Source organism: Capricornis sumatraensis, chromosome 3 (assembly GCF_032405125.1).
Source record: "Capricornis sumatraensis isolate serow.1 chromosome 3, serow.2, whole genome shotgun sequence".
Taxonomy (NCBI): Eukaryota; Metazoa; Chordata; class Mammalia; order Artiodactyla; family Bovidae; genus Capricornis; species Capricornis sumatraensis.
The window spans coordinates 17,010,392-17,031,018 of NC_091071.1; the positions used below are offsets into that span (position 1 = coordinate 17,010,392).

General features: G+C 48.7%; 1 protein-coding gene across 1 annotated transcript in view; it reads left to right on the forward strand.

The window, feature by feature from the left end:
- Nucleotides 1–1,064: 1,064 nt before the first annotated feature.
- Nucleotides 1,065–20,627, forward strand: part of GTF3C1 (general transcription factor IIIC subunit 1) — a 79,005-nt gene continuing 59,442 nt past the window's right edge. The window contains exons 1-6 of the mRNA XM_068967027.1: nucleotides 1,065–1,285; nucleotides 5,606–5,815; nucleotides 8,444–8,620; nucleotides 9,350–9,493; nucleotides 14,087–14,183; nucleotides 19,975–20,098. Coding sequence (XP_068823128.1) covers nucleotides 1,065–1,285; nucleotides 5,606–5,815; nucleotides 8,444–8,620; nucleotides 9,350–9,493; nucleotides 14,087–14,183; nucleotides 19,975–20,098 — 973 coding nt within the window. The remainder of the gene's footprint in view (nucleotides 1,286–5,605; nucleotides 5,816–8,443; nucleotides 8,621–9,349; nucleotides 9,494–14,086; nucleotides 14,184–19,974; nucleotides 20,099–20,627) is intronic.

Below are 20,627 nucleotides of genomic sequence, written 5' to 3' on the forward strand. Positions count from 1 at the left end.
AGCTGAGTGAGAAGCTTCTCTTTCAGAAAAGAAATTGACTTTTAATCACAGCCCAATCCAGCCCATTAGACTTGCCCCTGCAAGTATCTCTATTTGCAACTTCTGGAATGAAGGGCTTCTAAAATTCCTTCCATATCTCTTAACTCCCTAATCCAGCTCCAGAGCCTGGGTCCCTTTCTCACTCTGCCACTTGATGACTTTGATTTGGGGCAAGATACTTCAACTTCTCTGAGCCTGTGTCCTCATTTGTAAAATGGGATAACACTCAAAGAATTTATGAAGCTTATCGAGCTACTTAACAGCATTTACAGAGTTTTTGGCACGGAACAGTATCATTAACATCAAAGCACATAGAGTATTCCCTAGTCTCCGACTCCCATCCCCAGTAGCTGATGATTGCACTACCCTTGCAAATGCCTACCCTCATTAACTACTATATTCCATAGTTCCACACCCATGACATACAAGGCCCACCCCCTCAGACCTCTATTTGTCTTTGTTTTTTTTCCCCCACCCTAAACCCCTTCTCTGATGCCCCGGCCAGTATCGGGTCCCAACACAACCACAGGCAGCACAGTGACAAAATCACTGACCACTCCCCCCAGCCTCCTCTTCCCATCCCGGACCACTTAGGTTCCCTTTCCCTTCGACGGCGACTCCCTTGGGTCAGGCAGTGATGGTCCAGGGGTCTGTGGCCTAGGATTCTGCCCGGAGGGCCCTCAGGAGGAATGGGAGAGTAACTGCCCGACCTCCCGGAGGGGCCCACGGACACTCACCGTCCATCTCTAGAGGCGGCGGTTCCGGGAGCTCGAACCGGAAGCGGCCTCTACACTGTTTGCAGTTCCCCTGGTTACTGCGGGGTTCCGGACCAATAGCGGAGGAGCTCCACGGAATGAACCCGCCCCCAAAGGGAGTGACGTTAAGATCTCGGTCTGGAACTCCTCCTCCGGTTCCCGGGTCCGCCCCGCCTCCCTGGCTGCCAGTCGTTGTGCGCAGGCGCCCTGGACCGGGGCCCTTGGCGGCGTGGTACGCAGGCGCCCCGGGTGCAGCTAACTGAAGTAGCAATGGACGCGCTGGAGTCGTTGTTGGACGAGGTGGCCCTGGAGGGGCTTGATGGCCTGTGCCTTCCCGCGCTTTGGAGCCGTCTGGAGACGCGAGTGCCGCCCTTCCCGCTTCCTTTGGAGCCCTACACGCAGGAGTTTCTGTGGCGGGCCCTTGCCACGAACCCGGGCATCAGCTTCTACGAGGAGCCTCGGGAACGACCAGACCTCCAGCTCCAAGACCGGTCAGCGGCCTGGCCCTGCGGGCGGGAGAGGGCAGAGCTCGGGGTCTGGTGGAGCTGGGAGGCGGCCAGGTTCTTACGAGAGGGAAGAGAAAGGAGTGGAGCGGAAGGAAGACCCCGAGCCTGATGGGGGGGGGGGGGGCCGCAGAGTAAGGCTGATTGGGGGGGGGGTCTTCGGCCTGGCAGGGCCCAGGCGTCTGATGGAGTTGGGGGATCGCCTTGTGATGTTCCATTATGTTCGTGTGTGTTTGGGGTGATGGTGAGCAGAACTGGAAGGATATGCTTTGGGAGGATATGCTTTGGGTTTTAAAGAGTAATTTCTTTAAAGTGGAGCTTAGGATTGAAGCAGTAAGGCTGTTCAGATCAAGACCAGAGACCAGTTGAAATCAGCAGACCTTTATGGAGCATTCATGCAGTGCTGGATTAGAGAGCAAGTTTAGCAAGCAACAATAGTGATAGCTAACATTTATTTATTGCTGCTTATGCCTTGGTGCTGTGGGCTTCCCAGGTGGTGCAGTGGTGAAGAATCCCCTTGCCAAGCAGGCAGCGCAGGTTTGATCCCTGGGTCAGGAAGATCCTCTGGAGTAGGAAATGGCAACCTTCTCCAGTCTTCTTGCCTGGAAAATTCCATGGACAGAAGAGCTTGGCGGCCTACAGTCCATGGGGTCACAAAAGAGTCAGACACGACTGAGCGACTGAACACAAACACCTAACTTGGTACTAGGCAGTATCTTGTTCCTGTTGTTTCAGGATATTGAACCCATTTTATTCTCGCATTGACCCTATGAGGAAGGTGCTCTTTGCTTCCCCATTTTTTGTGTGTTTGTTTGTTTTTGTTTTTAATTTTTTTGGCTCCAGTGTGTGGCTTGCGGGATCTTAGTTCCCCATCCAGCACTGAGTCCTAACCACTGGACTGCTAGGGAATTCCCAGCTATCTTCCCCATTTTGCAGCGGAGGAAACCGTGATGGAGAGAAATTAAGTCAACCATCCAAAGTTATGGACATTGTAAGTGACTGGGTGTTGATTCGTTTCCCAAAGCTGTGGGTTTTGTTTTTTTTTTTTCTTTTTGTTTTGAGGGTCAGGTTTCTAGAGGGAATACTGTGTAAAACAAGACTTAAAGGTTGGATTTAGGTAGCCAGTTGGCAGAATTTTCTAAAGGAAGAGAAGTAAGTTTGGTTTAAGTGTAGAACTGGAAGTAGTGAAAGAAGAATAATAGTTGACATTTATGTATATGGTTATTGTAAGCAGGGACTGTTCTAAGATTCTTCAATATACTAAGTTATTTAATTTTAAAACAAAGTTGGATATTCTTATCCCCATCTCCCTCAAGAGAAAGAAGACTGAGACACAGAGAGAGTCATCTACTAGCAGGGGCAGAACCCAGAAGCTGAATCCAGGAAGTCTTGGTTCAGAATCCAGCCTGCCCTTACCAATTGGACTGGACTAATCCATTTAACTGGGCTTCCCTGGTGGCTCAGACGGTAAAGAGTCTGCCTACATTGCAGGAGACCCGGGTTTGATCCCTGGGTCGGGAAGATCCCCTGGAGAAGGAAATGGCAACCCACTCCAGTACTCTTGCCTGGAAAATCCCATGAACGGAGGAGCCTGGTAGGCTATAGTCCATGGGGTTGCAGAGTCGGACACGACTGAATGACTTCACTTCAATCCATTTGAAACCTGCACCACCAAAGGGAGGGTCGGACTAGGGGCAAAGAGTGAAGTTGAGAGATCTGTAGTAATCCACTCACGAACCAGCAGTCAAGGTTTGGCTTTCCATGGTGGGTGTGAGAATGAAGAGAAAAAGCTGATGGAATCAGACATGAAGCAGAAGAATCTGGAGGATTTGGTGACTGGTTGGGTGTGGGGTATAAAGAAAAGTAGGTCTGGAGGATGATGCCATCCGGTTCCTGACTTTTGGGCATCTGAGTGTGTTACTTGTTGTTCAGTTGCTCAGTCATGTCTGACTCCTTGTGACCCCACGGACTGCAGTACACCAGGCTTCCCTGTTCTTCACTATCTCCCGCAGTTTGCTCAAACTCACTTCCATTGAGTCAGTGATGCCATCCAACCATCTCATCCTCTGTCGTCCCCTTCCCCTCCTGCCTTCAATCTTTCCCAGCATCAGGGTCTTTTCCATTGAGTCAGCTCTTCACGTCACGTGGCCAAAGGATTGGAGTTTCAGCTTCAACATCAGTCCTTCCAATGAATATTCGGGACTGATTTCCTTTAGGATTGACTGGTTTGATCTCCTTCCTGTCCAAGGGACTCTCAAGAGTCTTCTCCAGCACCACAGTGTACGACAGGCCAATAATGGGGAGACAAGGTATTGAGGCAAGAAATAGCGACTTTTTTGGAAAACTGCGCATCCATGAACATGGCAGGCTAGCGCCCTTGAGTACCAGTCTCTTGAATGCCAGTTTCTGTTAAGGGTGGAAGAGGTGAGGCAAAAAAGTTAAAAGGCCATTGTTGTTGCTCTCCACTAAGTTGTGTCCAACTCTTTTGTGACTCCATGGACTGTAGCCCGCCAGGCCCCTCAGTCCATGGGATTTCCCAGGCAAGAGTGGGTTAGGGCATCTTTCCAACCCAGAGATTGAACCTGTGTTTCCTGCTTGGCTGTCGGATTCTTTACCTCCAAGCCACCTGGGAAGCCCCTGAAAGGCCATTAGTCTTGCAGAATATCTCTTGGTTGGGCCAGCATGGGAAGCAGTTGTTTAGTTGCTAAGTCGTGTCCGACTCTGACCCCATGGACTGTAACCTGCCAGGCCCCTGTATCCCTGGGATTTCCCAGGCAAGAATACTGGAATTTTGCAGAATATCTCTTGGCTGGGCCAGCAGAGGAAAAGGATGTGCTAATTCCTTCTTTTCTGCAGCGATTGACAGGTGGGCAGGGTCAGAATGCATCCCTGTGAGCTGAACAAAAGCAAATCAGTTTACCATTAGAGCAGATGGTGGGTGGGTGGGGGGTGGGTAGGGACAGGTTCCCCTGAGGCAGGCCATTATGTTTGCTTACAGCTATTGATAGCATGCTTTTAGTGATTATATTAACAAAAGCAACGAATGGCAAAGGTTAAATAAAAGAAACAGATTCAGGTTTTGCTCTTCCCTGTTAAAATGGATGACTGCTACTCTTTGCTGTGATGGGGACCACAGAAGTGCAGCAAGGAGGCTAAACCTGGGCGGCGGTGGAGGATCGGGGGGAGAGGGGAATATGCTAAACGTACCTTGAAACACACTGGGTTCGAGGTTCCTGTGGGTTATCAAATGGAGATTCTGGTTGGTCAACATCTAGCTTTGTGGGAGGGTCAGCAGGTCAGAGAGTGGGACTGAGCTGGGCACGCGGAGTCACTCCTGTGGCTGGTAATGGAAGCTCTTGGCCAGGACCCTCCCTGCGAGAGAGTGTAGTGTGGTTGGAAGCCTTAAGACATGGCCCTGGGGTGGATGAAGGCCCAGGAACCTTCAGAAGAAGCCTGGGAAGTTATAAGTGGAGAGCCAGAGGACAGCAGGCCAGAATGGCCTGAATTGACAAGGTGTGATTTGAGAATGGAGGGTTAATAGTGCAGAGGTTACAGACAGGGCAAGAAGGAAAAGCACTGACAAACGTAGATGGGGTTTGACAGGTGCAGGATGTGAGCAGGATTCCGAAGGAAAGCTTGACAAACGTAGCTGACTGGATAAAAGCACAGCTCAGGATGTCTCCATGGTGTTGATGAGAGGCCACTGGGAGAAAACGGTACCAAGGAGGGGCTTCGTTGGAGGTGGGAAGTGGCCATCATAACTTTGGTTTTGATCTCATCAACCATGACAGTTGAAAACAGGATTAGTGTTTGGGGGCAAGAAACAGGGCTGAGGATTTGATGGTGAGAATTGTTAACATGCCAAGTGATAATTGAAAACCATAAAAATGGGTGAAAGTAGAAGAGGGGTAGTTAGAGAGATGGAAAGGTGACATCTCCGAGTAGGGAAGCCTTGAGTCATTAAGTCCAAACTTGATGGTTTGGAAACCAGGCACAGGATTTGCAGGGGAAATGAAAAGCCAGGAAGGTGGTGGGGCCAGGAAGGTGGTTCCGATTTCAGCATTCATCCTTGGGGGTGAACGTGGAGGCTCCTGGGAAGATCTGTGTTATCTGGGATGGAGACTCAGAGACAGTGCTTGTCAAGACGTCCTGCGTTAGGAAGGCAGGGAGACCAGGGGCTCTTACTCCCTCTCCCCAACCTCGGCCAGAGGTTGTCAGAAGAACACACCCAGCACATGTTACTTCTGAGGCTGAGATGTTTGTGCACTCCTCCCCTACCCGCCTCCCCCCCCCGCCCCCCCGCCTTAGGTATGAAGAAATTGATTTGGAAACGGGCATCGTGGAGTCCAGGAGGGACCCAGTCCCTCTGGAGGATGTCTACCCCATTCACATGATCTTAGAGAATAAAGATGGCATCCAGGGCTCATGCCGGTACTTCAAGGAGAGGAAGAACATTACCAACGACATCAGGACCAAGATGTTACAGCCCCGCTGCACGATGGTGGAAGCCTTTGGCAGGTAACTCGTTTGCACTGTGGGAGACTGGTGGGCCTCTTCCCTTTAAGTTGGGATGTGTGGTCAGTGCGCCAGGACGGGGTGCAGCCCCGGTGTTCTCAGAGTGTGTCCACCCTGCCCTAACTAAGCCGGCCCTCTGCCTTCATCACTCCACTTCTTTTGGGGCTAATCTTGCTCGGGCTGGGGTGGGGGTGGGGTGGGGAAAGCTGCCTTTCTCTTCACATTGTGTCCAGGTTGCGTCCTTTGTTGCCTAGTGAGCAGTCCTTTTGTGAGTCTTCAGTCAGGGTCCCAGTTTCCCAAGCCCCTCGCCCCATCCCCACCTCCCTCCCGACTTGACAAACAGGGAGAAGCTTCCAGCGTGAACTCACTTTGCTGCCACGTTCCTCCTCAGCTTGCAGACCTGCCCCCCCATTTCCCTCCTCCCTCACCTCGGAGGAGACGGAAACTGGGTCCTGTCTCAGCCGGTGATGTCTCTCCCTCTCTTTCTCCCCAGAACCTCGTGCTCTTTCCCGCCTCTGTCAGCTGGCTCATCTTTCTCCTGTATTTTCAGCTTTTCCCTATCGACACTGCTTTCTCCCCAGCCTGACACTGTGGATCGTTGGTCTTAAAACAAGACCCTCTCCCCACCTCGGATCCCCTGTGACTATATGACTCTTGCTGGAGCCAAGCTTCTGAGAAACAGCCGCACTCGCTCTCTGTCCCTCTGGATCCCCCTCCCCTCCTGGAGCTTTGCAGCACCTGCTTCCTGCCCCTGCCCCACCGGGCTTCCTGCCTCCTCAGGAACCCCCCTCTTTGAGAGCTCTCCCTGGTGACGGCCCACAGGCTCTCTTCACACTCGTAGGCCTGAATTGGGGGCTCCTTGTACGTGTCATTTCATAACCCCAGTCTCAGTTATCACATCCCCTTATAAGTAATTCTTTTCTTGTCTTTCTCTTCAATAGACTGTGAGCTCCACAAAGGCAGATACCATTTTTTATTTATCTTGGCATTGCTGGTTCCTTGCATGGCATTTAATCAGTGTTGGATAATTAGATGACCACAGTCAGCAAATCAGGCCTCGGGCACGAGTCCTAGAGTCAGCTACTGGGAAAGGTTGGAGTTCCCACAGGAAGGGGGTAAACCACCCTGAATACATTTTTAAAGGCGCAAGTCAGCGTCCCTGTTTTCAAGCTTTTCTCAGCTGAGCTCTTCCAGTTTAACTTAATGAACCTGTTTCGAGGACACAGGTCGTAAGTTTGTGACGTGCAGACCCAGAAGGGAGACTGTCTTGTCCATCATGTGTATGCGCTGCCTAACACTCTTTAGAGATGGACCGTACGGAAGACTAACTGGGTCACAAGCAGTGCGACGGAAGCTGCGGTTAAATGAAAACATCGGCGACCTCAGCTTTTTACTTTCTGCCCGCTCTCTAGGAGCAGCAGAATCATCTGTTTTTTGGTGGTGGGAGGGAAGCAGGAGGAGGACCTGTCAGGCTGAGCGATGTGAGTGAAGACAGGCCTTAGGATCAGGCATCTGTGAACCACAGGCTGGGAGGAGTAGATGCTGCCTGTAGATGGCAGGGCTTGGGAGCCCGTGGGCTCTCATATACACCCTTAGTGACTTACTCTCCTGGGAGAGGGAGCTCCTCCAGCTGGTGTGTCTCGATGCCAAGGAGTGAGTAAGGATGGCTTCTCTGCCAGTACACCCTCGTGGGATCTCTGCAGCAGGGCTAGGACCCGAGACAGTCTGCCCAAGACGGCCATTTATTAATAAGTCAGCAGGCAAGGCCCCAGGGCGGAGTCTCTTTGTCTTCAGCGTCGGGGACTGTTTAGCTTCAGCAGAGAAGTCTATATCCCAAGCCAGGGCTTCTCGAAGCGCCTTGCTGGGACAGGGCCTTGACCTCTTTTGCAGACATTATTTTTCACACGCCTGGATAGTAGGAAGAGCTAATGGTTTGTCCCAGGTCTGCTCTCAAGAATGGCAGGTCCACGCATCACACACGGCACTGTTTTTGACTCTGAAGTTTTGTTTTCTCAGTCCAGTTCAGGAGGCGTGTTCGTTCACTTAATAGATGGTTACAGAGGCCCTTTTGTAACCATTGAAGACTCTGAGGATGTCCTGGGGACCCAGATGACAACCTGCCCCATTCCCACTTAGGGCGCTTATGGCAGGAACGTGTGCCCCCAAAATGTGGCCATTTCTAAGAGTGCCAGGTGTGTGATGAGTCCAGAAATGGTCAGAGGCAGGGATGGCCTTTTGGCTAGCATTTTTATGGAGAATTGAGGTGTTGGTATCTGAGCAGTGACCTAAAGGATGAGAATTAGTAGCCTAAGGATGAGGTGGGAAGAGGACCAATGGGGCCATTGTGGGTGCAGAGGCAGGCAGTGAGGGTGTGTAGAAGGTTCCAGGCTCTGGTGGGGAGTAGTCTGGGTTTGGGTCCCAGGGCAGGACTGGGAGGGGTCCGAGCAAGGAAATGGTGAGACTGGCTCTGTTCCTGCTGAAATCCTCTTGTGGTTCTAAGGGTGGAAACCTCCTTAACTGGGGATTGTGAACCTCTGAGGAGAAGCAGGAAACCATGGTTCACTAAGGTTCTGCTTAAAAAAATTAAAGTGATTTTTTTTTTTTTTTCCCTTGGTGGCTTCTGGTTTGCAGGTGGGGGAAGAAACTGATCATTGTTGCCTCCCAGGACATGCGGTACCGGGCCTTGATCGGCTTTGAGGGCGACCCCGACCTGAAGCTCCCGGACTTCTCCTACTGCATCTTGGAGCGGTTAGGCCGGTCCCGGTGGCAGGGGGAGCTCCAGCGAGACCTCCACAGCAGTGCTTTCAAGTGAGAGGATGCTTTGCTTTTCTGCTGTAAATGTTGGGGCTCCCTGACTATCAGGCCCTGCCACCTGGGCAGTCCCAGCATCTGTGGTGGTTGAAGGCATGGTACTTTCTCATTGAAGAGACCCTGGGGAAAAAAAAAAAAGGAAAAGGGGGGACTTCGATGGTGGTCCAGTGGTTAAGACCCTGTCCTTCCATTGCAAGGGCCACCGGTTCAATCCCTGGTCAGGGGACTCAGATTCAGCATGCTGCATGGCACGGCCAAAAATAGGGGAAAAAAAGAGACCCTACGGTGACCATAGAATTTACTGTTCAAACGAGATATTTTGAGAGTGAAAGGTGGAGCTGACCAGAAGGAATGCGAGGCAGTGGGCATAAACTGAGCCCACGGGGCAGACCAGAATGCGTGGTCACCCTAATTATGGGCTGCTACATGGTTAGATACCCGTGTCTTGTCCAATCAGCTGCTTGCTAACCCAGCCATGCCTTCCCACTCTGTTCCTCGGTCCTCTACACACATACACCTCCACCCTGTCTCCCCATCCACCTCTCCGGGGGTCTGGAGCGTGCCTTAGGTTGGGTCACTTTCCATGACCTTTGTCATATAGCAGCGGCTCTCTTAGGCTGACTGGACTGGGGGAGAGGGTGGGGATGTGTCTCTGGTATTCACGTCCTCTGCACTGTGGGGTGAAAGCAACCAGCAAAGCAAAATGACTGCTCTCTTCCTCTCCAGGGTTGATGCTGGGAAGCTTCACTATCACAGGAAAATTTTGAACAAAAACGGGCTGATTACGATGCAGTCCCATGTGATCCGATTGCCCACCGGGGCCCAGCAGCACTCAATCCTCCTCCTCCTGAACCGGTTTCACATGGACAGGTACAGTGTAGACTCCAGAGCGCTTCCTTACCTCTGTATTTCAGCCTGGTGTCTTGTGCCTTTAAAAATCCTAGAGGCGGGACTTCCCTGGTGGTCCAGTGGTAAAGAATCTGGCTTCCCCTGCAGGGGGTGCGGGTTCAATGCCTGGTCTGGAAGTTCTGTGCCTTGAAGTGCAGCCAGTGAAGAAAAGAAAAAAAAACCCAAAATCCTAGAGGCGAAATCAAATATGACTAGCTTTTAGGAAAAAGACATTTTCCATCTGTTTCTGATTATGCAAATAAGCCATGCTTATTTAGGAAATCTGGAAATTATATAGAAAAGAAGGGGGAAGAAATACCTCTCGCCCCACAGCCCAGCAGTAGGGACTGTTTCGGTGAAATTTAGGGGGAGGGTAGAAAGAAAAGTCGATAAGTCAAATTTGATTTGTTATGGCGACAGAATTCTGTGGGTAGAAGAGAGAACAAGGGGCTTAAGTCAAGATCTGTATTTAAATCTTTGCTCCTGACTTGGGCGCAGTCACTTGACCTCACTGAACCACTGTTTCCCTCTTCTGTAGAGAGGCCCTGGCACAGCTTGGTGCTCGTTCCTAAGCAGTGAATATCTGTGCCTCCGTGTATGCTTTCATTCCCAGAAAGGCAGCACAAATGAACAAGTCTCCCGATCCCATACATTTGCCCTTGCTGCTGCTAGACCTGTGTGGGTCGTTAAAGCCAAGTTCGCCTTCCCCAGAGGCATGACGATATCTTTCTCTCCGCCCCTCTCCCAGCACAACCCTCTCCCCCCAGACCCCTCACTTTCTCCCTGTTCCCCACAGCTGAGGAGCCCTGGGCTCCTTTAATAGCTTCCTGTGGTGGCCATTAGCTTGGGAGCATTTATTATGACCTCCACTTCACATCAGAAATGCCAAGGAAGGGAAGGTCCTTCACACCAGTGAAGTGAGAGCAGAATCAGAGATGTGTCCTAATAAATACACAGAGCACTGTATTTCAGTGAAGGAGACCCAGGTTCACATTTTGTGCCTAAATTTTAGAAAAGCTGAACTTGTTTGTGAAATCATCCCTATCCTCTCTTACCATCTGATTTATAAGAAAATGTGTGAATAGATGCTTCCTAAAACTTTACAGTCTTGTTGACTCAAAAAATACAACCTCAAAGTTGAGGATTATATTTTATTCGGTGGGAATTTTTAGGACTTTAAGCCCCAAAGGCAGCATCTCAAGCAACCCTGAGAGAACTGCTCTGAGGAGACGAGGTGGGGAGAACCAGGTAATATAGAAGTTTTGCAACAAAGGGCGTGAAAAATGGGAGTTATTTCCTGCCCTGTCAGTAAGCAAGGATGTCACAGTCATCAGCAGTTACACCCATCCTGCATGAGCCGTGGAGCCCTGAGGAAACTCAGGATGTGAGAACACAGGATTCAGGCCCAGATAGCTGAGGAGCTCATCAAAAGAATGATTTCAGTAAGCCCTGGAAGAAAAGCGTTTAATTCCTTAACTTGGCATATCTGGTTTTCCCTGGCTGAGAACTAAGACCTCAAATGCCAGCATGCCCCTACCCCCCTGAAAAGGAACAACCCACAAACAAATTTAAAAGACATGATTAGATCAACAAACTTAAACTTTAATACCAAACAGCGGCTTAATATTGAATATTTCCCAGTTCCCGTGAACCTGAAAGTCATTTTGGCCAGTTTCTTTTCTTTAATTTGTAAGCTCTTGCTTTTAAATTGAATAGAGCTCTTTATTTATTCAGTTTTTTTTTAAAAATTGAAGTGTAGTTGGTTGACAGTGTTGGGCCAGTCTCTGCTGTATAGCCAAGATACTCAGTTTTGCATATATAGACATTTTTTTTTAATATTCTCTTCCATTATGGTGTATCACAGGGTATTGAGTATAGTTCCCTGTGCTATGTGTTAGGAGCTTGTTGTTTATCTACCCTGTGTATAACAGTTTACATCTGCTTATCCCAAACTCTCAGTCCCTTTTTTCCTCCCCCCCCCCCCCTTCGGTAACCACAAGTCTGTGCTCTCTGTCTGTGAGTGTGTTTTCTGTTTTGTAGATAGGTTTGTTTGTGCCATATTTTAGATTCCATGTGTAAGTGACGTCATATGGTGTGTAAATTCAGTGTTGATAATACTTTCCCGAGGTAGAGATACCTCCTATATAATGTGTGCACAGACATATGGTATAAACAGGACAAAACTGGAGATCTCATGGCTTCACTTAAAAAAAAGCTCCTTGGTGAGTCAGGTATCGCAGCGTAAACTTATGTGTGGCGCGCAGTCACTCACTCAGATCCGACTCTCTGTGATCCCATGGACTGTGGCCCGCCAGGTTCCTCTGTCGGTGGAATTTTCCAGGCAAGAATACTAGAGCTGGTTGCCTGTTCCTACTCTAGGGGATCTTGCCGACCCAGGGGACAATGTAAACTTACTAGTTTACAAAGAACAGTTGGAATACATTAAAGTTGCTTGCTCAGATGACTAAGGCTTTACTATTTGTAAAATTTGGCTGAGGGAGCATTCCCTGTGGTTTGAATTTTAAAACTGCCACTTTCTTTTTAATTTTCTTGGATTTAAAACTGCCACTTTCTTTTTTTTTTTCTTGGTTTCAGGTCTTGCCTGATTGACCTAATTAATTAGGCTCAATCTCAGATCCTTATGACCTATACTTAATATTTTTGGTTTGTAGAGATTTGCAAGAGAAAGACAGTTAACTTTTCATCCCCCCAAAAGCAGGTCTGTCACCTAAATGATTCTGAAAGATTGATTTGTCTGACTTTATGTTATCAGTGAGACAATAAGTAAACTAAAGTTTATGAGTTCTGTGTTCTAAAACTTAGAATTTATCCTGCCTCCAAAAGTTTGTATAAGGCATTCAGCAAAGATGTTCTGAGTTTACAAGTTAAACCCAGAGCAAAATCACCATTTTAATTTTTATTAGCCCTTGAATGTTAGTTCCCATTTTTTACTTATTTGTATGGCTCAGGTAACCCTATTGGTTTCCTTAAACGGTTCAGTTAATATTTCCTGAGAGGTACATTTATTGATATACACCTGATCTTATAATACAACACGGGGAACACACTCCCCAATGAAACACGTCTGCCCCACAACATAATTAAGCAAAAGAGATGTAACCGTCTTAAATAAAGCCCAGTTAAATATACCAATTTTATACACTTTGATCTCAATTCTGTCTACTTTGATACCTTTTGACTTTGGTCTTCATTAGGACCTAATCAATAAGCTTGGTTCTTACAGGAGAAGTTTCAGAAGTTTTTCTTTCCTTCTTTTATTTCCTGTCCATTTTATCAGTTTATATAAAGGGATCCCCAGAGTAGGGTTGAGCCAAGGAACTTAGGCCCTTTGGCCCAAATAGTTGCTGGTTGGCTATCTCTGTAAGTTTTTTTGTTCCCTTTATATGTAAAAGGGAAGGTTGCTCGGTCGTGTCCAACTCTTTGCGACCCCATGGGCTGTATAGTCCGTGGAATTTTCCAGGCCAGAATACTAGAGTGGGTAGCTGTTCCTTTCTCCAGGGGATCTTCCCAACCCAGTGATCGAACCCAGATCTCCCACATTGCAGGCGGATTCTTTACCAGCTAAGCCACAAGAGAAGCCCTCCCTTTATATAATTTATATTTATTTGTTGTTGTTTAGTCACGAAGTTGTGTCCGACTCTTGCAACCCTGTGGACTGTAGCCCACCAGGCTCCTCTGTCCATGGGATTTCCCAGGCAAGAATACTGGAGTGGGTTCCCATTTCCTTCTGCAGGGGATCTTCCCAACCCAGGGATCGAACCTGCATCTCCTGCACTGGCAGGCAGATTCTTTACCACTGAGCCACCAGGGAAGCCCAAATTTATATTTATACTTATAGAGTTTTGTACATATTTAAACTGTACATAAGCGGTACATAAACTGTAAATGGTAAATAGAATGACTTATTTAACTTTTAATGTTGAGGACCAGTGGGGACATCCTTTTTTGTTGTTGCATTTAACCTTAGGAAGTGTAATATCAAAACCCTGTGTTTAAATCACATAAATATCCATTTTATTTATCCCATTTTTAATAACCATCTAAAGATTTCTTTATTCATTTGACATAAGCCCTGTTTTAAAAAATTTCTACCTTCTTGGGAAAAGTATCTTTCCTTATAAGTTTATTTCCTGTTAACCATGATTATTCTAATCTTTTTCTTAGCATCTGTAAGACCCATTGAGGGATAGCACAGACCACAAATAAAACTTCCCAAACCAGTTTTTCTCTGTTTTAAATTAAAGAAATTCTTCAGTATGATCAAAAGATGTAAGCATTTTAAACAATCATTTCCTGAAAGTTTTAGCCACAGAGTGCAGTCTGTACGCTGCTGCTAGTTAGGTGACCTTGGCCGTGTGACTGCACCACTCAGACCTCCCCCCGCCCCTGCCGCCCCCAGTCTTCCCGCTGTAAAGGACAGGAGTTGTTCTCTTGAGACTGAAGACCAAAGTTCTGTAGTTTGATATGTTGTCATGTAAACCTTGACATCTTTTAAAAAATAGGCAGTCATCACTAATAGGTCTAAAAAAATGAAATGTTTTGTGTTTCTCACAGGAGGAGCAAATACGACATCCTCATGGAGAAGCTTTCAACTCTACTGAGCGCACGGAATAACCGGACTGAGACCCTGGGAAAGCTGAGGGAGGAACTGGTGAGCTGCTGGCTGCCCTCGTGCGGGGCTGAATGCATCCGTGCCCCTGTGGGCATCTTTGTCAAATGAAGGCTCCATGCATTGCAGTCAAGAGTTCTATTACGGAGTTGACCACCCCCAGCCCCTCGTGAAACGAGCAGGGTTTTCCTTTGGTTTATACAGAGTGAAAAAGGGCTCAGTCTTTCATTTAAACCCCTCCCGCTCTTGGGTGGCCTTGGTTTTCCCCTGGGGTTTGTGCCAAGTCCAGCTATAAAAGTTCCTGTGGAGCGGTGAATCTGGGCATTAAGATTTACTTTCATAATCAGTTCATTTCATAATCAGGCTTGTAACTTTCTTCCCACTGGCATTGTAACCGTGTAACTCAGATTGGGACCTGAAGCTCAGCTTCTTGATATCTCCTTGTAGAAGGAATTCGGTGAGAGACGAAGTGAGAGGTAAGAAGTGGATTTGCTTAGAGAGGAGCACACTGCGCAGATCGAGTGTGGGCCGTCCCCAAAGGCAGAGCAGCCCAGAAATGTGGTGCAGTTGGTTTTTATGGGCTGGGTAGTTTCATAGGCTAATGAAGGGGAGGATTATTCCAACTGTTTCAGGGGAAGGGATGGGGATTTCCAGGAACTGGGTCACCACCCACTTTTTGGCCTTTGCTGTTAGCCTCAGAACTGTCATAGCGCCTGTGGGTGTGTCATTGAGCTTGCTGATGTGTGATGATGGGCACGTACTGAGGCTCAAGGTCTAGTGGAAGTCCACTCGTCCACCATCCTGGACTTAGTTTGGTTCTAATCAGTTTGTGTCATGTCCCTGGGCTGTGTCATTCTTTTAAAGTTTGTGCCCTGCCCCCTTCCCTCCTGTTTCAGGTTTTGTTTTTTTTAAAGATTTGTTTGTTTGTGTGTTTCCTCTGTTTCTTGGCTAAGCTGGATCTCAGTTTCAGCTTGAGGGACCTTTAGTTGTGGCTTGCAAATTCTTAGCTGCACCACATTGAATCTAGTTCCTGACCTGGGCCCCCTGCATCGGGAGCTCAATCTTAGTGGCTGGACCACCAGGGAAATCCCCTGTTTCCAGTTTTATACTGAAATAGCGGAGTAACTGTACTGAGAAGAGGTGAGACAACACAAGGAAAAGAGCAGTTACGGGCGGACCTGCTTCATCTCTGGACCCAGGAACCGAGGCAGTGATGAAGAGAGAGTGAGGGGAGAAAGCACCGGGGTTGGGGGGCTACTGCTTCCTGTCTGAAGTGAGGCTCTTTGGTAGAAGTTAGGAAAGAGCCGACACTGGAAATGGGAAGAAAATAAGATTGTCCTGCAGGTTAAACGGTAGGACCTAAAGTCAAGGTTTGCAGGGTCATAGTAATTGGAGAGGGAAATGGCAACCCACTCCAGTGCTCTTGCCTGGAGAATCCCAGGGACAGGGGAGCCTGGTGGGCTGCTGTCTATGGGGTCGCACAGAGTCGGACACGACTGAAGCGACTTAGCAGCAGCAGTAATTAGTCCCCAGAAGAGCCTGCAGTCGAATGACAGCCTCCAGGAAGATCCTAGCTCCTCACCTGTGCTTCCCTGGGGAGGCCCTGCTCTCTGATCTCACTGTGCAGAGAGAAGGGAGACCTGCCTCTTCTACGGCTCAATTCATCACATGCCCAAGTCGGTTTGAAACAGAAGGTATGTGGCTTCCCTGATGGTCTAGTGGTTAGGACACCGTGCTCTTCTGCCAAGGGCCTGGGTTCAATCCCTGCTTGGGGAACTAACATCCTATAAGCCACAGGATGAAGCCAAAAAATAAAAAAGCAGAGATTATGAATCAAGGCTCGTGGGTCAGATCTGGCCTGCACATTGTTAAGAAGAACTTTGGTGTAGCAGTAGGGTCTTTTAAGAAATGAGATTTTGCATCAAAATCTTAAGTTATCAGCTTCGCTTGAAATACCAGAGGCTCTGGCCAGCCTGGGCCTGTGGTCTCTCGTGACAGCAGCTGTATGGAGCTGGCTGTTCGCTGGCCAGTGACCCCCCTGCCGGCCTCTCCACTCCCACCCCAGGTCCATTACTTACCTCCTGTCAGTTCTCAGGCACGTAGGCAATGCCTTTTGTTTCTCTGTGAGCACTGTTGTTGAGGAGGAGGAAGTATTTCTCAGTATCTGAGTATCTGTCAAAAGTGGGGAATAAAAGGTAAACTGACAAGACCTCTTCCTGAGAGACCCTAGTCAAGAATAAGGAGACTCCTACACGTTCAGTGAAGAAATACCTGCCCACTGTATTCTTTCTATTGTCTGTCCAGCCTCTATGGACACTGGAGATTGATACCCTCTGCCCTGTGGAGTCACTCGAGGGTGGAGAGAGGGGGTGGGCCCAGTCTCAGGTCAGGACTGGGGAAGAGCTAAGTGACAGAATTTGGACATTGTTTATTCATTTATTTATTCATTCATTCAACAAATATTCTTAATTTTTTAAAATTTGTTTATTTTTGGCTCTGCTGGGTCTTCGTGCTTCCTTTTCTCCAGTTACGGCAAGCAGGGGCTCCTCTCTAGTTGCTTCTCTTGTTTCAGCCAGCAGGCTCTAGCGGGTGGGCTCCGTCATTATGGCCCAGGGGTTAGTCGCGCCACAGCACATGGGATCTTCACAGATCAGGGATCAAACCTGCATTGGCAGGCGGATTCTTTACCACTGACGGACGCACCAGGGAAACCCTCAACAAATACTTCAGTGAGTGTCCACTTGGAGTCAGAACTATATTCCGCAGCACAGTGACAAAAATTAACGGGGGTGACAGTCTCAGGCTGTCGTGGAGCTGTCTAATTGGAGAGGCTGACAACACACTCAGGCCGGACTGTTCCTTGGAAGGATGCATCTGAGCTCCGTGAAAGGAGAGCTGGGAGAAGCTTTGTAGAGTGAGTTCCAGCTGTGCTGGGCTTCGTAGATGAGATGAGCCCCGAGGAGACATGGGGAGACCGGCTGGAGCAAAGGCGTGGGGCAGTGGGAGGCGCTGGGGGTTTCCGAGGTTGGCAGTGACCCAAGGGCAGCCAGGCAGCAGGGTGCTCCTCAGGAGTAGTAAGAGAGGTGGCGGGAAAGGAAAATTGGGGCCAGATAAGGAAGGGCTCAAGTGCCAGGCTGAGGAGTTGGGTTTCAGCCTTAAGCCTGAGGAATTGCTGGTGGCAGTTTCTAAGTAGAGATGACGCAGAAGTACGGGTGCACTCAGTCGTGTCTGACTCTTTGGGATTCCATGGACAGGAGCGAAGCAGGCTCCTCTGTCCATGGGATTTTCCAAGCAAGAATACTAGAATGGGTTGCCATTTCCTACTCCAGGGAATCTTCCTGACCCAGGGATCGAACCCAGGTCTCCTGCGTTGCAGGTGGATTTTTCACCCCCTGAGCCACCAAGACGTCCAGAAGAAGAATGATTAGGAGATAAGCTGGTGGGCAGAGAGGGGAGGTTGGAGGCTGAGTGTGGAGGTGGATGTTGTGGCCTCAGGGTAGGGGGGTGACTTGGTGAGAGACTGAAGCCAGAGTGTGAGTGTTGGGGGAGGGGAACAAAGGAGAAGGAATCTGTTGTCTGGCTTGAATGACAGCCCCTCCCTAGGGTGGACCAGAGCTTGAGGGTGGGCTCCTGCTGGCAGGGACCCTGTGTGCCGACCACCCACCAAGAGGACGGCCCTGCACATGTGAACGCTCAGCCCATGTTTGTTGAATGAGTGTATGACTGAAGTAGACAGTTCAGAAAGAGGAGTGAGTTTGCTCAAGGATGAGGCATATAACAGTTGTTATTATTTTTTTTGCCTCACTGTGGGGCTTGTGGGATCTTAGTTCTCTGACCTGGGATCAAACCCTCACCCCCCTGCCTACATTGGAACAGGGAGTCTTAGCCACCGGATCACGGAAGAAGTCTCATGACAAATTTGATTGTAGGATTTATAGGGTATGGAGATCTTTGGGACTTTGACTTGGTACTAATGTCTAGTCAGTAGCTGGAAATAGGGGTCAGAGAAGGCTGAGCAGGATTTAGTAAATGATTAGCCTCCAGATGAGGTGGATGCTTTGAGTGTGGATGCTGTCTTTCGGGGGGAGTGGGAGGGAGGCTAACCTCTCTCCTTAGCTGGGCAGATTGTGCAAGTCCTCCATGGCAGCCCCCTGTAAGGGAAGGACCCCACCACCCTCCATCCTGCGGGCAGGTCATGGGAGTCCTCCTTGGCAGCTCCCCTGTAGGGTGGTCCAGGGCTCAGGGCCGTATGTAGAGGGCTGGGGTTTGATGGATGGGTGTCTGCAAGGCCTTTCCACGGCGCTGGGGGCACAGCTAGATTTACGATAGGTGTCACTGACGTGCCAGGGGGCTGGATGTGCTGTCTGCGAGTCGTCTGTATTTCTTTGATGCCCATCTGTTCTGCTGCCGAGCAGCCAGGCTCATCCGAGAGGCGATCTTGGGTATGCGGCCACAGCAGCCCTGGCCCATGCGCTCGCTCTCCCCCCGCAGAGTGTTAAAGGGAACCTGGGAGACGCCGCAGACCACTCTCAGCAGCACCTCCTTTGGTTCAGGTGATCGCCTGCCTCGCTGATCTAGAGGGGGCAAAATCAAATGGCCACTAGTGGCCTGGAGGGTGGTATGAATTATTTGAGGGAGTTCCCTGGTGGCCTGGAGGTTAGGAGTCAGGGCTTTCACTGCTGTGGCCCATGTTCCGTTCCTGGCCAGGGGAACCTGAATTCCTGGAAGCCTTACGGTGCAGCCAAAAACAACAAAAAATTTTTCTTGACGTCAGTATGGATTCAAGAAATCTTTCACTTTCCTCTTAGCTATCGTGAGAGAAAAGCAGCACAGAAAGGGTGATAAACAGGAACTGACCTTCAGCCTCACCGCGTAAGGGGTCTGATGGCTGGGGAAGGCTGGGGCGTCCGGGCCAGGCGTGCGTGTCTTGAAGGAGTAGTTGGTCCTCACCTCCCGCTGGCTACTGTTGTGATGAACCACAAGCTAGGACTTGTTGCCACATCCTGTTTTCTGAAAGAAGCCAGAATCTGTTGTGTGTTTTGTTTTTGTTTTTTTTTTTCATTTTTTTTTTAACATGACATCTCTCACTTTTCAATGTTGGCAAGTGAATTACTTTCTTCCAAAAAAGAAAAAAACGCATGTAGATGGAAACATATGGCCTGCACTGGTAGCAGCTGTTTGGTAACCCTGACAGCTTTAGAAATAGATATGGTTATTTTGGTTTTTCCACTGGACCACAAGGGAAGTCCCTAAAGGTTTTTTCTTCTTTTTAACCTAAAAGTTTTTTAATTTTTTTTTTTTTTCCTCTTCCACTGCCTGTGGGAGTTGTGTGTATGTCTGCATATATCTGTTAATAATTTAATAGTAGGGACTTCCCTGGTGGTTCAGGGGTTAAGACTCCACGCTTCCACTGCAGGGGCCAAGGATTTGATCCCAGGTCAGGGAACTAAGATCCTGCTACGTGGCATGGCCTCCCACCCCCAGAAATTAATAGTACACTTACCTGGTTAAGAAACCAAAACACTTATGAAAAAGTGTACGGTGGAAGTCGTAAAGTGCTGCCCCCAACTGCCTCATTCTCACCCCTTTCAGGATATTTTGAGGCAAATCTCTTTACCCCTTTCATCATCAAAAAGTAGCACAGTCTCTATGCTGCTCCAGACTCATTTTGTTCCCGGGACAAGGTGGCTGGGCCGTATTTCCTCATTAGTGCCCCAGTGTTTCTTCATTCAAGATCATCAGTTAACTTGGGTCCCCACTTGTTCATTTACATGACCCTCTGGTAGTTTCACATAGCTTGCTCGTATCTAACCACTGCATTTAAATGTTGCAGGGACTGTGCGAGAGGACGTTCAAGCGCCTGTACCAGTACATGCTGAACGCGGGGCTGGCCAAAGTGGTGCCCCTTCCCTTAAAAGAGATCCACCCTGAACGCGGACCTTGCAAGACCAAGAAAGGTAAAGGTGGTCTGAGCTGTTCACTGGGCTGCTCAGCCGGCTTTCACTTCTCGCCTCTAAGCACCAGCCTGTCTTCTTACCACATTCTGCCCTGCAGTGGGATGACATCACGTTATTTATTCAACGCTTTCATTCCTCAGTGCCTGTCTTAGGACCTTCTATATATAAAGCACTCAGGAAATGTTTGCTGAATGACACCTGTGCTCATTCTCAACAAACATGTCTATGTGGATGTCCCTCCAACATCTCCCATTCCTGGTGTCCAGAAACCAAATTCCTATTTTTCTTCTTATCTAAACCCTCTTATTCATTCTTCAGCCAGTATTTTTAAAGTACCTAATCTGTGTTGCATGGTTGCATTTTCTAGCCCTGCAAGGTAGGTGTTATTATCACAATTTTAAAGGTAAGAAAATTAAGAGATGATGAGTAACGTACATGAGGTTAAGCAGTCAGAAAGTGGCACAGGTGAGATTTGAACCTTATAAGAAAGTTAAACTAAGGACAATGGACGATGAAACTTTAAAAACCT